At 40.6% G+C, this 11,729-nt stretch overlaps 1 protein-coding gene across 1 annotated transcript; it reads right to left on the reverse strand.

Moving 5' to 3' along the window:
- Nucleotides 1-65: 65 nt before the first annotated feature.
- Nucleotides 66-11,417, reverse strand: itcha (itchy E3 ubiquitin protein ligase a). Its single transcript, XM_057337129.1, has 24 exons — nucleotides 11,297-11,417; nucleotides 9,567-9,631; nucleotides 9,290-9,431; nucleotides 9,070-9,194; nucleotides 8,621-8,752; nucleotides 8,053-8,095; nucleotides 7,703-7,872; nucleotides 7,255-7,444; nucleotides 6,287-6,382; nucleotides 5,945-6,119; nucleotides 5,424-5,493; nucleotides 5,217-5,301; nucleotides 4,949-5,077; nucleotides 4,525-4,597; nucleotides 4,145-4,216; nucleotides 3,955-4,043; nucleotides 3,674-3,833; nucleotides 3,451-3,584; nucleotides 3,205-3,345; nucleotides 2,850-2,970; nucleotides 2,589-2,693; nucleotides 2,383-2,479; nucleotides 2,172-2,244; nucleotides 66-1,976 (listed from the first exon to the last, which is right to left on the reverse strand). Exons 2-24 carry the CDS (start codon nucleotides 9,589-9,591, stop codon nucleotides 1,877-1,879), a joined length of 2,547 nt encoding a protein of 848 aa, XP_057193112.1. The 5' UTR covers nucleotides 9,592-9,631; nucleotides 11,297-11,417; the 3' UTR covers nucleotides 66-1,876.
- Nucleotides 11,418-11,729: the final 312 nt, after the last annotated feature.

The following is an 11,729-nucleotide window of genomic DNA, read 5'->3' on the forward strand; positions in this document are numbered from 1 at the left end:
GATTAAATAAAGGTCCTATTGTGCTGCTGGCCTTCCTTTCTCTTTTCAGAATAAAAAAATCATGTTTAAACTGTTTAAAGACCTTTTTATTTCATAGGTAAAATATATACCAATTTAGTAATTTTTTGTTTTTGGAATAATCACAGCACTTTCCCCCAAATATATGCAGCACGAAATCTATATTTAGTGTTACATGAAAATCTGCTCAACAACACATCTCATTATTATATAATAATGACTTTTCAAAGTGGTCATTTTTAACGTTAAGAATGAATCCAAAGAAAAGCGGCAAAACTTTTTGCACATTTTTTATTTCTTCAGCTGAGAATAAATTGGTATTTTTATATTAATCATCCAACTGTACACATTCACTTAAGAAAAAATAAATATAATTCAAATAATTAATCCCAGCCTATTAAATGTTAATATGTTAAAGATCACAGGCTAATTGTTACATGATATACAGTGTTAAGAAAATAAAGAGGTAATCTGGCCATATTTATAGCTACAAAATGCTTTAAGAATGACAGCACAACTTTAAATGTGAGCGCTTTAGCTGACAGTGTCTATATTGACTTTTATTAATCTGTCAGGATACTTTCACCTTCAGCATTAATAAAATGAGGGCCCTGTAAAAGCAGTTAAAAAGTTGTGGAATGAAATGCCTGTTACAACAGACATTGGTCAATAACACCCAATGACATTCTGTATCACAACAGACAACATGTGGCAATCACCATTCTAACGGATCTGTTTTAATATATGTTCTCATTCACTTTGGATAACATCACTTTGAAAGATATTACAGATTTCAAATCCTGTGCATAAGGTGTTTTGGAAAAGAAAGCGTTCTCATTTATTCACAAGCCACTGAAGAATTCACATGCACCATTCCATGGGTCAGACTTGTATGGTTTGTTTAAATTCTACATCTAAACCTACTCAGCTTTTATGGTCGTATGTTATTCTTTATACTTTGTCCTATGACCCGGTGGTGTTTTAGATCAGGTTTTTTTAGACAGGTCAGGGCTAAATCATATTCCTAAACATGTTATTATCCAAACGCTTTAACACTTCTTTTTTTTTAAATCCTATTTTCCTGCCTTAAAGCTTGATTTGTGAGTCTATAAGACTACAAATAAAATCTGTCATAAAAAGATCAAGATATCTGGCTGCAGATTTGTTTACACTAAAAAGAGCTAAACATCAGTTTATATACCCATGTAGTTTTTGACCTCAAGTTAGAGAGAGGATTAGTATTTTTTGAGATTTTATGGGCTATGATAGAAATCATAGTTTATATAAAGAATGAAGCCTGTTGTTAGGACTGTTAAGATCTTCTGCATTGGGACATGAGTTGTAACATCAAATCTCATGAAATTATGATGCACTTGCAGGTCTCTCAGGATTGAGGAAACAAAGACACTAGTAACTCCCAAAATAGGCCAGAGAACCTCCTCCTCACATTTACACAAATCTGAGAGGAGCTCAACCCTGACAAACCCGTGCTGATTTTAAGTTCTAAAGGACAAGTAAAGGTTAGAGTTGGTTGTGTGTGCATTACAGTAGAGCCGGGCTGCAGTCATCATCAGATTATATGAGGATCACACAGTGTGCAAAGTGTAAGTCCACCCGCATTCATGTGCGTTCTTCATCGACTAAAGCAGCGTAACATGACACAAGAAGTGTTTCACAAAAAACTTTGAAATGAAAGCCGAAGCCAAGAGACGGGAGGTGAACTTCACTTTCCTCTGTGTGAAACACTGTTCATCTCTCGTTTCTGTTCTGAAGAGCAGCGAAAGCTTCTGAGTGGTGCCAGTGAGAGCCCATGTGTGTCGTCATTGAGATGCGTTTGAGATGCTATTGAGCGCCTGCATCACTCTTGTCCAAAACCTTCTGTTTCCTCGATGGCGAACAGCAGCTTCTCCTTCAACTGCTCGTAGCTTTTATATGGGGGCAGATCCAGGCGGTTAAAGCTGGTGAGAAAAACAACAGGTCACGCATGTGAGTTCATTTAAGAACATCAGAATGCTGACAGTAAATGATTCAAATGGACCAAAAGTCTACTAGTCAACACAATTTAATTACATCGCTGAACCAACTCGACTGTTCTATCTGAACAGATTACATGAGTTTAGTGGTAATGTCTCATAATCTCATGCTGATCTCACCATGTGTGGCTCCTCGGCAGCCAGTTTTCTTTTCCAACCTTCTCCATGCAGAATTTCTGCGGCCCATTGCTCCCTACAGAAGTGAAACATCCAGTCTGTTTAATACACACAGTACTGACGATAGCACTGGCATGGCATTCAAACCAGCAATACCAAGGGAAAGATTTCAAGAAGCGTTGTTTCTGGGATATCAGTGAACTATGACCCTTACCCATGAGGTCTGCAAATCCCCCAACAGGAAGTCTGCATGTGCCGGTCACAAACTGCAGAAGACGCATACGCTTCTCATTGTCGATCTCCTTCACAAACTACACACAAACAAACAAACAAAGTCAAAGTCATCCTATTTCTGCTCACTGAGGATTCATGTAAATGCAGGTTTATAATGTTTGATGACCAGCTGTTGGGCAGTCTGACCTGCCAGAACCAGACGATCTGTTTGCTGTTGCGAGCGTAATGTCTGTAGATGGTGTTCCTCTGCCAGTCTCCTAAATCTATCTCCTGCATGCCACACAGCATCACCTACACAACAGTTACACACACTATTGTATTATTTTCGTTCTTCTTTTGACGATCAAACATGACGCAACGCTATTCAATGCTGTCATAGATTTGGGCTTGAACAGGATATCTTATAATGTGACTTAATATACACAATGTATGTGCGGCGTGTTGTACCTCTAGTTCTTTGGCATCGAAGTACTGCAGGTACTGCTGTGGCAACACCTCATTAAAACCCTCGAGAAACGACAGAGTCTGTTCTTCAACCCCTCTGGACAACCTCCACTCAGCCACCAACCTGTCACACACACAATTCGATTTAACTCCTAAAAGTGAAACGTTTCATTTGATTTGGTGTGATTCAGAATCATTTTCAAAAATATGTAGAGGACACAGATGTAACAGAGGGGAAAATGAATGTATACGATTAGGAGAGTACTGATGTTTTACATTCACATTCTCATAAACTGTGATTAGGAAATATATAAAAAAAAACACTTTGTCAGAAACTGTGTTACGTGTGATTTCATGCCTGATATACTCTTCTTTATTTTCCTCTGTTACTTGAACGTTTCCTCCATCAGGCTTGAGTTCATGAGTGGTGACCTCTCCCAGAATCTCTTTATCCACTGAGAAAAACATCTCTAGGCCACATTCCTCTAAACTATTATCCCTAAAGAAAGCCATCAAAATCCTCATCAAACAATGTCCTTCTAAATCATCTCCAAAATAAACACGGCTAGATTCACTTCAGCTGGTGAAAATGCTCTTCACTCACTTGATCCACATGAGCGAGTTGTAGAACTCCGGATCGATGGATTCCAGGTCTTTGAGAGCCAGAGGTTTATTCAGGATGCGCTTGTAAAATGGCAGAGAGAAGCCGGTGTCTATGAACTTCCCATGAAACAGGGCCTGACAGAGGGAACATGACCATTACTCTTACTGCATTCGAAAAGCAGAACGTTTTCATTCCTGTCACTTACTTGAATATACAGACATACCATAGCGATGAATCGGCCAATGAACTTGAAGTATTTGAGGTGGTCGGGGTTGATGGAGGAGGCGGGGTTTATCTGTAGGCAGTAGTTGTCTTTGCCGGCGTATTCAAACAGACAGTACATGGGGTTCAAGACCTCATGAGAGAGCAGGAAAAACCATTCCCTATGATACACAACACATCACACACACTGAATTTGATATTAGATGTGTAACAATTACTGTATCGTTTTGATGTTTTCCTCATTTAATAAAAATTCTGCTCTGTACAGAATATAAAGAGTACCTGGCCACGCCTCCATAGTCAAGCCCCTCCTCCCCAGGGAAAATGATCCACAGTCTTCGTCTCAAGTCTTGCGGGTGACAACTCATAATCTACATCATTAAAAAACATTCAGATGCTTGCAACTCGCTGCATTTCATGCTGTACCAGGATTAACCTGTACGTGAAATATGTGCACAGAAGTCTAATTCACCTGTTGAAACGAATCCTCGAACAGCGTTTTACGACTCACGTGGATTTTAATGTGCTGAGGCATTGCTAGTTGCTTTAATTGTGAAAAAAAACAAATAGAAATGTCAGATGTGCCAATATATACCACAGTTTGTTAAAGGCGGGGTGTCCGATTTCTCTTAGCCGTTGTTGATGTTCAAATCACCAAAACAGACACACCCCTACCCCTATCTGTCACTTTCGTCAGCGCTCGGCTGACTAATGTCCGTCCTGTGCACCTTACTGCTGATTGGCTACAAGGTTGTTTTGGTACTCGGCCCGACTCAGTTGTCTAAAGCGTAATTCGGAAATCGGTTACCCCGCCTTTAAGAGTTTAATGATGACGGTAATAAAGGGTCACACCTGACACCAGAAGCGGAAGTAGTGCACTTTAGCTTTGAAGTCTCGCACGTATGTGATCTGAGGGCCGTTCTCGCTGTGACGTCACAAAAACATAAAAGCGGTAAAATTACAACATCACCATCATTAAACAGCATTCAAAACTCTGAATGTCAACATGGCGTATTTCAGAATAATGAATACTCTTGTGTATGATGATTGTGATACAACAATAAATAATAATGAGGCTTTTGTTACGTCAACAGACAGGAAGAATTGTTTCACAAGTGAAAACACATTTTCTCTTCAGAATAACATACTGATGAATCATGTATTGTGATCACAAACATGCATTACACAGGTTAATTATGACGCTGTGATCAGTAGTTTTAAATATATATTAAGCAACTGATTCTATTCGTGGATCAGAACATATGAAAGGACTCACAGAGATGATTTCCCTGTACGCGGATCGATGTACGTTGTCGTTTTTCTGTTGTGGTCGACAAAATATGGAATCCTGTCCACAGTAAATCTCATCTCCCAGCCTTCCGGCAGAGGTTTCTCATTCAGCAACCTGATGAACCAAACCAACCCGTTACAACTTAAAACAATCATCAACCATAGCGCTTCCTGTCAGCTCATTCTCAGTGGTTTACATCATGAATAAAGATCATTTATATCAAGTTGGTTTTTTATGCGTGACTGTATCCCACCCTTGCGTGCGAGGGTCCTCCCATTGTGTGCATCTTGTGGGGTGATGAACAAAATACATTCTACCATTACTGTCTGTCCGTTTCTCTGTGGGCCAAACACACACACGTGCAGACAGATGAGGGTAACATGACATGAGTGTCACGGGGCTAAAACATGACATTCTCTCTCTGCAGGATACAATAAAGGAAAGAGGTGTGCTGACTCACCCCATCCTTGCGGCAGAGGTCCCAGAGGGTCAAACTCTTTATTAGCTGTGGGCGCGAGCTGTTCCTGGAGCTGAAGAGAAGGACAATCAGAGGACGAAAACATACCCCGGCAGTCTGTGATGACATTTCCTTCACTCAGGAAACATGTTTCATTGTTTTTTTCACTGTCATGTCATTCCAAACCCATATGTCCTTTTTCCTCGGTGGAACACAAGAGGATATGTTTTTGGATGAACATCCGGGCTGCTCTTTTACTGTATGATAAAAGGCAGAATGAGAAACGTGCATGTGCCGCAAAGCCATCAGATGACTGCAGGAGACTTGCAGAAGAATCCTAGAACGTTTTTGCGATTTGTGGAGCTTGACCACAGTGTCCTTTTGTTTATGAAACCTCCCTGTTGTGTTCCAAAAACAAGCCATGCAGGTTTGGATGCTAATGATCATGAAGGCATGATGAATTAAAGCTATTTTAACTATAAAAGCACTTCGTTTGGTCTGATTGTGTGTGTGTGTGAACTGACCCCGTATATGAATCTCTGGTTAAAGCGATTCATGGCTCCCTGCAGCTGACTGCGCTGGTTCTGCCACTCCTCATAGTTCCGGACCGACTCCAGCGTGGGCCGCTGCCACGTGGTGGTTCTGTTTATGTGATCGACGAAGTACACGCGGCTCATCGGGTCTGCGCGACGCTCCCAACTACCACACAAGCACACAACAGCAAGTGTAAGAATTGTGTCATAACTGTTTCGTGTGGTGAGGAAGTTATTTCTATGGCACCTTTAAACTTGACGGTCTAGAAATGACACACTTTCTTTCACCTATAAATTGAAGTGAAAAGAGACTTGTAAAGAGGAAACCGTTACCCTGGCGGAAGTGGTTCTGGACGGTCCCATGAGGTTCTCTTCTCAATGTGATCGACATAGTAAACACGGCCGTTCTGATCCATTCGCTGCTCCCACCTACACACACACACACACACACACACACACACACACACACACACACACACACGTGTCTGGTTTATTATTATTATCAGTCCATAGGCGTAATGTTTTTTATACTGCATATTCTATCCCCTAACCCAACCCCTAAACCTAAAGATCATAGAACACTTTTTGCATTTTTAGATTTTTAAAAAATATTGTTCTGTACAATTTATAAGCTTTTGTGCCCATGAGGACCTCAATTTTGGTCCCCACGGTGACACGAGTCCCCATGTGTTGGTGTGCATTCAGGTTTAGGTCCCCACCGGGATATACAAACATGAACACACGCACACACACACACACACACACACACACACACACACAACAAAGAAAGCACACTATTATTAATTTCATACAGGCTCACACCGCATCCTAACCAAACGTGATGCGATGAGATTCTTGCGATAAGCACTTTGTTTGTCCATACCGAATGCGAAAAAGGGGCGGGACGCGACAATCAATCACAAAACACAGCCAATCAGAAGAGTTTTCCTCAGTCCACGCAGCTGAAGAGTGCACATGCAGAGAGAGGCGTCCTGTTCTCATGACAGTGATGCCTCACCGGACGCTATGCTATCATTTCAGAATCTAAATGTATGTAATCAAATGTATATAGCCTGTCATCATCCATGTTTGGCGATTAATATTCATGAGGTGCAGAACTTGTGGGCGGAGCTGTCAGCCGGCGCGTTTGGTTGGGACACGGTGTAACGATAAAGTGTCCTGAACAACTGGTAGAATGCACTGGCTTTTAGAAGAGTGTATTATGGCCAGTACATTCATTGTACAGTGTGTATTGAAATGTGTATTATTACTATTACTAATAATTCTCTCATTTGACATACCCTGGTGGCAGAGGGCCGTTACTCATCAGGGAAGCCACGGGGGGAGTTGGACTGGCCCTGGGGGCTTGATTTGACCCTGACCCGGTGCTTGACCCCTGACTCTCCGTTTCTCCGTTCACACACACGGGTGGGGTCGTCTCAGGGCTGGGAGCGCTGCTGCCGTGAGTGGGAGTGGAGCCAGCAGAGGACGCTAGACACAACAGTAAAATACTTTACATCATGAGGGGTCATACCACAGAAAATTAAACATCTGCTTTTTTCAGACTTGCTGTGCTATGTAAGCACACTTGCACATTCACACCTTCACACAAAATGTAAAAACGATTGATTCGGAAATCAGTAATGGCATCCCAACTATGTTCTTATTCACATTACCAAAGAAAGTCTAGCTTCTATTTTGTTACTAAAATACAAATGTTACAGAGGCTGAAGTAAAAAGCATGAGAACCTATCGAAGCAGGTTTGTGTGGTGAAGCAGGGGGCAGTCGCTGGGGTCGAGGTGGGCGTGGTGGTCTCAGAGCCCCTGTAGACGGAGAGGCAGAGCCGCTACTTCCTACTGCATGACCATTGGGCAGTGACGCATCATCGGTGATGTCACTGGTTGGAGAAGAATCTCGACTAGAACAAACAGACACAGAGCAAATGTCTGCTCACGACGACGAGACAAATTCAAAACAGAATGAGCCATCAGACACTTGATCTGATTTACTGTATCACAATCAGCTTCTTCTCATAAATGCAAAAATAAACAGTGTTATTATAGGTGCATTCTGTGCAGTACAGCAGAGTAATATTTACCTTACTTCTACATTCCCATTCAATTCTCCATTCAAAACAGCATCTGTGATTAAACAGAAACATTTCATCAGATCTGAGAGCGGTTCAAGCGTTTTCACGCATAATGGCTTTGTGATGGGATCTAAAGTAGGTACTCTGTAATATTTATAAGCCCACACAAAATGTACTTTTCTTGCACATTTTCAGCTGTGATTTTGTGGGAGATGAATTAAAATATAGTTCATATGTTAAGCAAAACATTTTGAAAGCATGGCACCCCTTTTTAGTCTTCTTTTACATGCATTTCCAGTAATTAAACTTACATGCATTCATCCATACATATATACAAATACAAAATAAATTAAATGCAGATGAGCAAACAACTAATTAAGCATAAACACAATATATCACAGAACCGGATTCCTGCACAAAACAGCTCATACCTTTGGAACGGTACAACAGAAACTTTTAGTGGTTTTAAAACCGTGACTTTTTACAAACCGTGGTATACCTTGGAACCGGTATTCGGCCCATGCCTTGTTCTGAATCAATAGTCGTAACTATAGCAGTTAACTGTTTAAAGTCTCACTGTGCTTTTGTTCCTCAGAAGCGAATGTCTCGGGATCCACCTGCAGTCCGTCCAAACACACCGAGAGATCTCCAACCACCTCTGACCTCTCTCTGTCCGAGCTCAAGTGCAGAGACTGCACGACCTCACAAACTGTCACACACAAGAACATAACATTACTCCTACAGAGCTGAAAAACATGCCGCGGGTCACAGAAAAGGTCAAGATAACCTGGTTCTGACTTCTCTCCATTCACAAATTCTGGCTGGTTAATCTCAAATTCTGTAAATCAGTGGCTCTCACAAACAGTGCCGACAGGTTCACGTGAGACTCACATGACCACAGCGTCTGAAAAGTCACTTCACCTGCCTGTCTCTCTCTCTCTTACAAAGAAGGCAATAAAATACAAACCTGCACGTGCTAAAGCTCAGAAACCAAACCTGACACACAAATGAAGAGCATTAACTCACTCTTCATATCGTTGGCTTTAAGGGTCTCGCTGACTTCCAGAGTGGCCATACCCAGCAGAATGTCAGCCTTCAGGGTCTGATGACTCCAAACCCGGAAAATTAACTTGCTGAAAGGTGTGACGATCCTACAGGGAATATAAACAACACATAAACAACACCATTAACTCTTAATGTGAGAGGAAGACAATGATTCTGGATCAGTGATTTGATTTCATCTTACACAGTGAGCGACTGCTTCCATTTGGGGCTGTTTGTGTTGGTGCATTTCTCCGTTTTCTTGGACTGGCCGTCCACACACACCTCCACATACGGACTGGGCCCGAACCAGTTCTTCTTATTCTCCCGCAGCTTGGCGGACAAAACTGATGAAGGAGAAATAAAAGTCACATCAATCAAACAATCGTATATTCTGACCCATGATATCACAAGTGTTGCTGGTATTATCCCTAAACAAATATGTATAGATTATTAAAATTATGCTTTGGTGAAAATCTTACCAGTTATCTGCAGTTGGGCCTTCATTATGCTGCCATTCAAAACAATTGTTGTGGTTTAAGTTAATCTGGAAAAAAAAACAGATTCAAATCTTCGTATATTGAAACATTTAAAATACGGTAAACTGTTTTGTTTTTCCAAACGAAACTGAATTAGAAGGCGATTCCAAAGAGACGCAGACCTGAATGTGATTTTAGTTGAGTGAGCTTTATTATGTTCATCTTAACCGGTTTTACCGGGTTAATCATTTGTATATACTGTATATCTATAATAACAGCCTAAAAATGAATAAACAAATAGCTCGCAGAATATTGGTTAGAATTCACCGTCGCTCTTGTAACCTCAGTGAAAAGCAAATCTTTTATTTTGATGAGAGATACGTTTAAACAATGTTCACGTACGAATCATGCAAACAAAGACACATTGTTATCATAATGTCAACAAAACATCCAAACTTTAAGGTCACCACGAAATCAAAACAAGCAATTCTTATTTTTCATGAAACATCGTAGAGTTTATAAATTATTTATCCATGCAGGTTTTTTTCCATCATGTGCGTTGTGCCCATAACCATCAAATAACTTCTCTTGTCCGCATGAAGTACTTCTTGAAAGGAGGGCGGTACTATATTGACTGTCCAACTTTCAACAATCAAAACAGTCATCAAAAAATGTTCTCATTCCAGATGCCGGTTCACTCGGATATATGTCACAATATGAAGAAAAACACCATCACAACTTCCGTTTCATGCTGACTTTAACATTTAACGTTTAGCATCTGATCTACCACCACTTTCTATGTTTGACATCCCACTGTACAGAAAAATCTGATCTCTGATCAGCATTTAGAAGAATCTCTATCCATTGATGGCGGTGTATCCGCTGTCTATGACACCTTCGGTAATCTCACACAAGAGAAATCTCATGTAATCCCTGCCAGATTAGACATTATGTCATGCCAGAAGTTTATTTTGACTTCAAATGAACTCAAATGACTTGAACTGGATGGAATTTTCTTAAATTCTTTCAAAATGACTACCAAATTCATGTACCATGGTAATGTAATATGTAAATAATGTAAATGTAAATAATGATATTCTATAGAACACGACAGTGGTACCATGGTACAATATCCATAAAGTACCATGGCATGTCTTTTTTTAGTGGCTACCTTAATGAACAGAGGAGGTTGACACAACAATCTGAGTTTTAAAGGGTCACACACACACACACACAAAGGTCAAATACAACTAAGCCACTGACAACAACAGAAATAAACAAGAGTCACTCCCTTACACCAAAATACCAAGGAACAACATGTTATAACCATGGTATAACCACAGTAAAATGTTTTTAAAAGCCTTTACAAACCAACCGTACAATTTATAGAACAATACAAAAATGATAAATACTGTAAAATAACTAAGAGCCTGCTAGCAAACGCGACGCAGTGACGTCAAATCGCGTTCTCAACCGACGGTGTCGCAGATTACACAACTGAACGAGCAAGACATTTGTTTTCACAAATAATAAAGGGACATATCTGCCACAATCCGAATACTGGCAGTCTTATAGACGTTTCAAAATACAGTGTACATAAACCGGCGAGCTGTCAAAATATACCCCGTCACACAGTTTAACAGTCAGTCACCATCAAATGCTAACGCGTTGACGCAACACGCCTATTCCTCTTCATGATTTCCACTCAAATGCTAGTTCAGCTCATATCTTACCGTTTAACCATCACGGGAAAATGTATATTTGAGGAAAACTTTTCGGCAATACATAAAACTTCGCTCCATCTCATCATCCGGGTGAGCAAAGGTCCACCGCCAGCGCAGTCGCCATGACAGAGTGACGTCATCGGGTGACGCGACGAGCGTCCACTACTCGAAAAAAAACTATATAAATCATCATCATAGAATATCTGACTAGTTTAATGGTTATATTAAAACTGTATTGTTTTAATAGGAACTATAAAGCTCTCTGTGGAGTCTCTGCTGGTAGTGTGTTGGTTTCTATTGGTGGGATATCTGGTGGATGGCAACTGAAAAGTTGAAAACCCTTAAATCTTCTGGAACAACGCCCAAAACACACATTAAGGAACTTTGTAATGATTTACGTGGTAAACGTTTAATGGTACATGTGGTATTTGTAATGAAAACC

The sequence above is a fragment of the Triplophysa rosa genome, linkage group LG7 (assembly GCF_024868665.1).
Source record: "Triplophysa rosa linkage group LG7, Trosa_1v2, whole genome shotgun sequence".
NCBI lineage: Eukaryota > Metazoa > Chordata > Actinopteri > Cypriniformes > Nemacheilidae > Triplophysa > Triplophysa rosa.

Excerpts from the sequence above, each read along its gene's own strand:
- itcha (XM_057337129.1), bottom strand. The coding sequence starts at position 9,591 with ATGAAGGCCCAACTGCAGATAACTG. Across the intron at positions 7,445-7,702 it reads ACACAAACCTGCTTCGATAG|CGTCCTCTGCTGGCTCCACT; the intron begins GTTCTCATGCTT and ends TGTTGTGTCTAG. Across the intron at positions 6,383-7,254 it reads AACGGCCCTCTGCCACCAGG|GTGGGAGCAGCGAATGGATC; the intron begins GTATGTCAAATG and ends GTGTGTGTGTAG.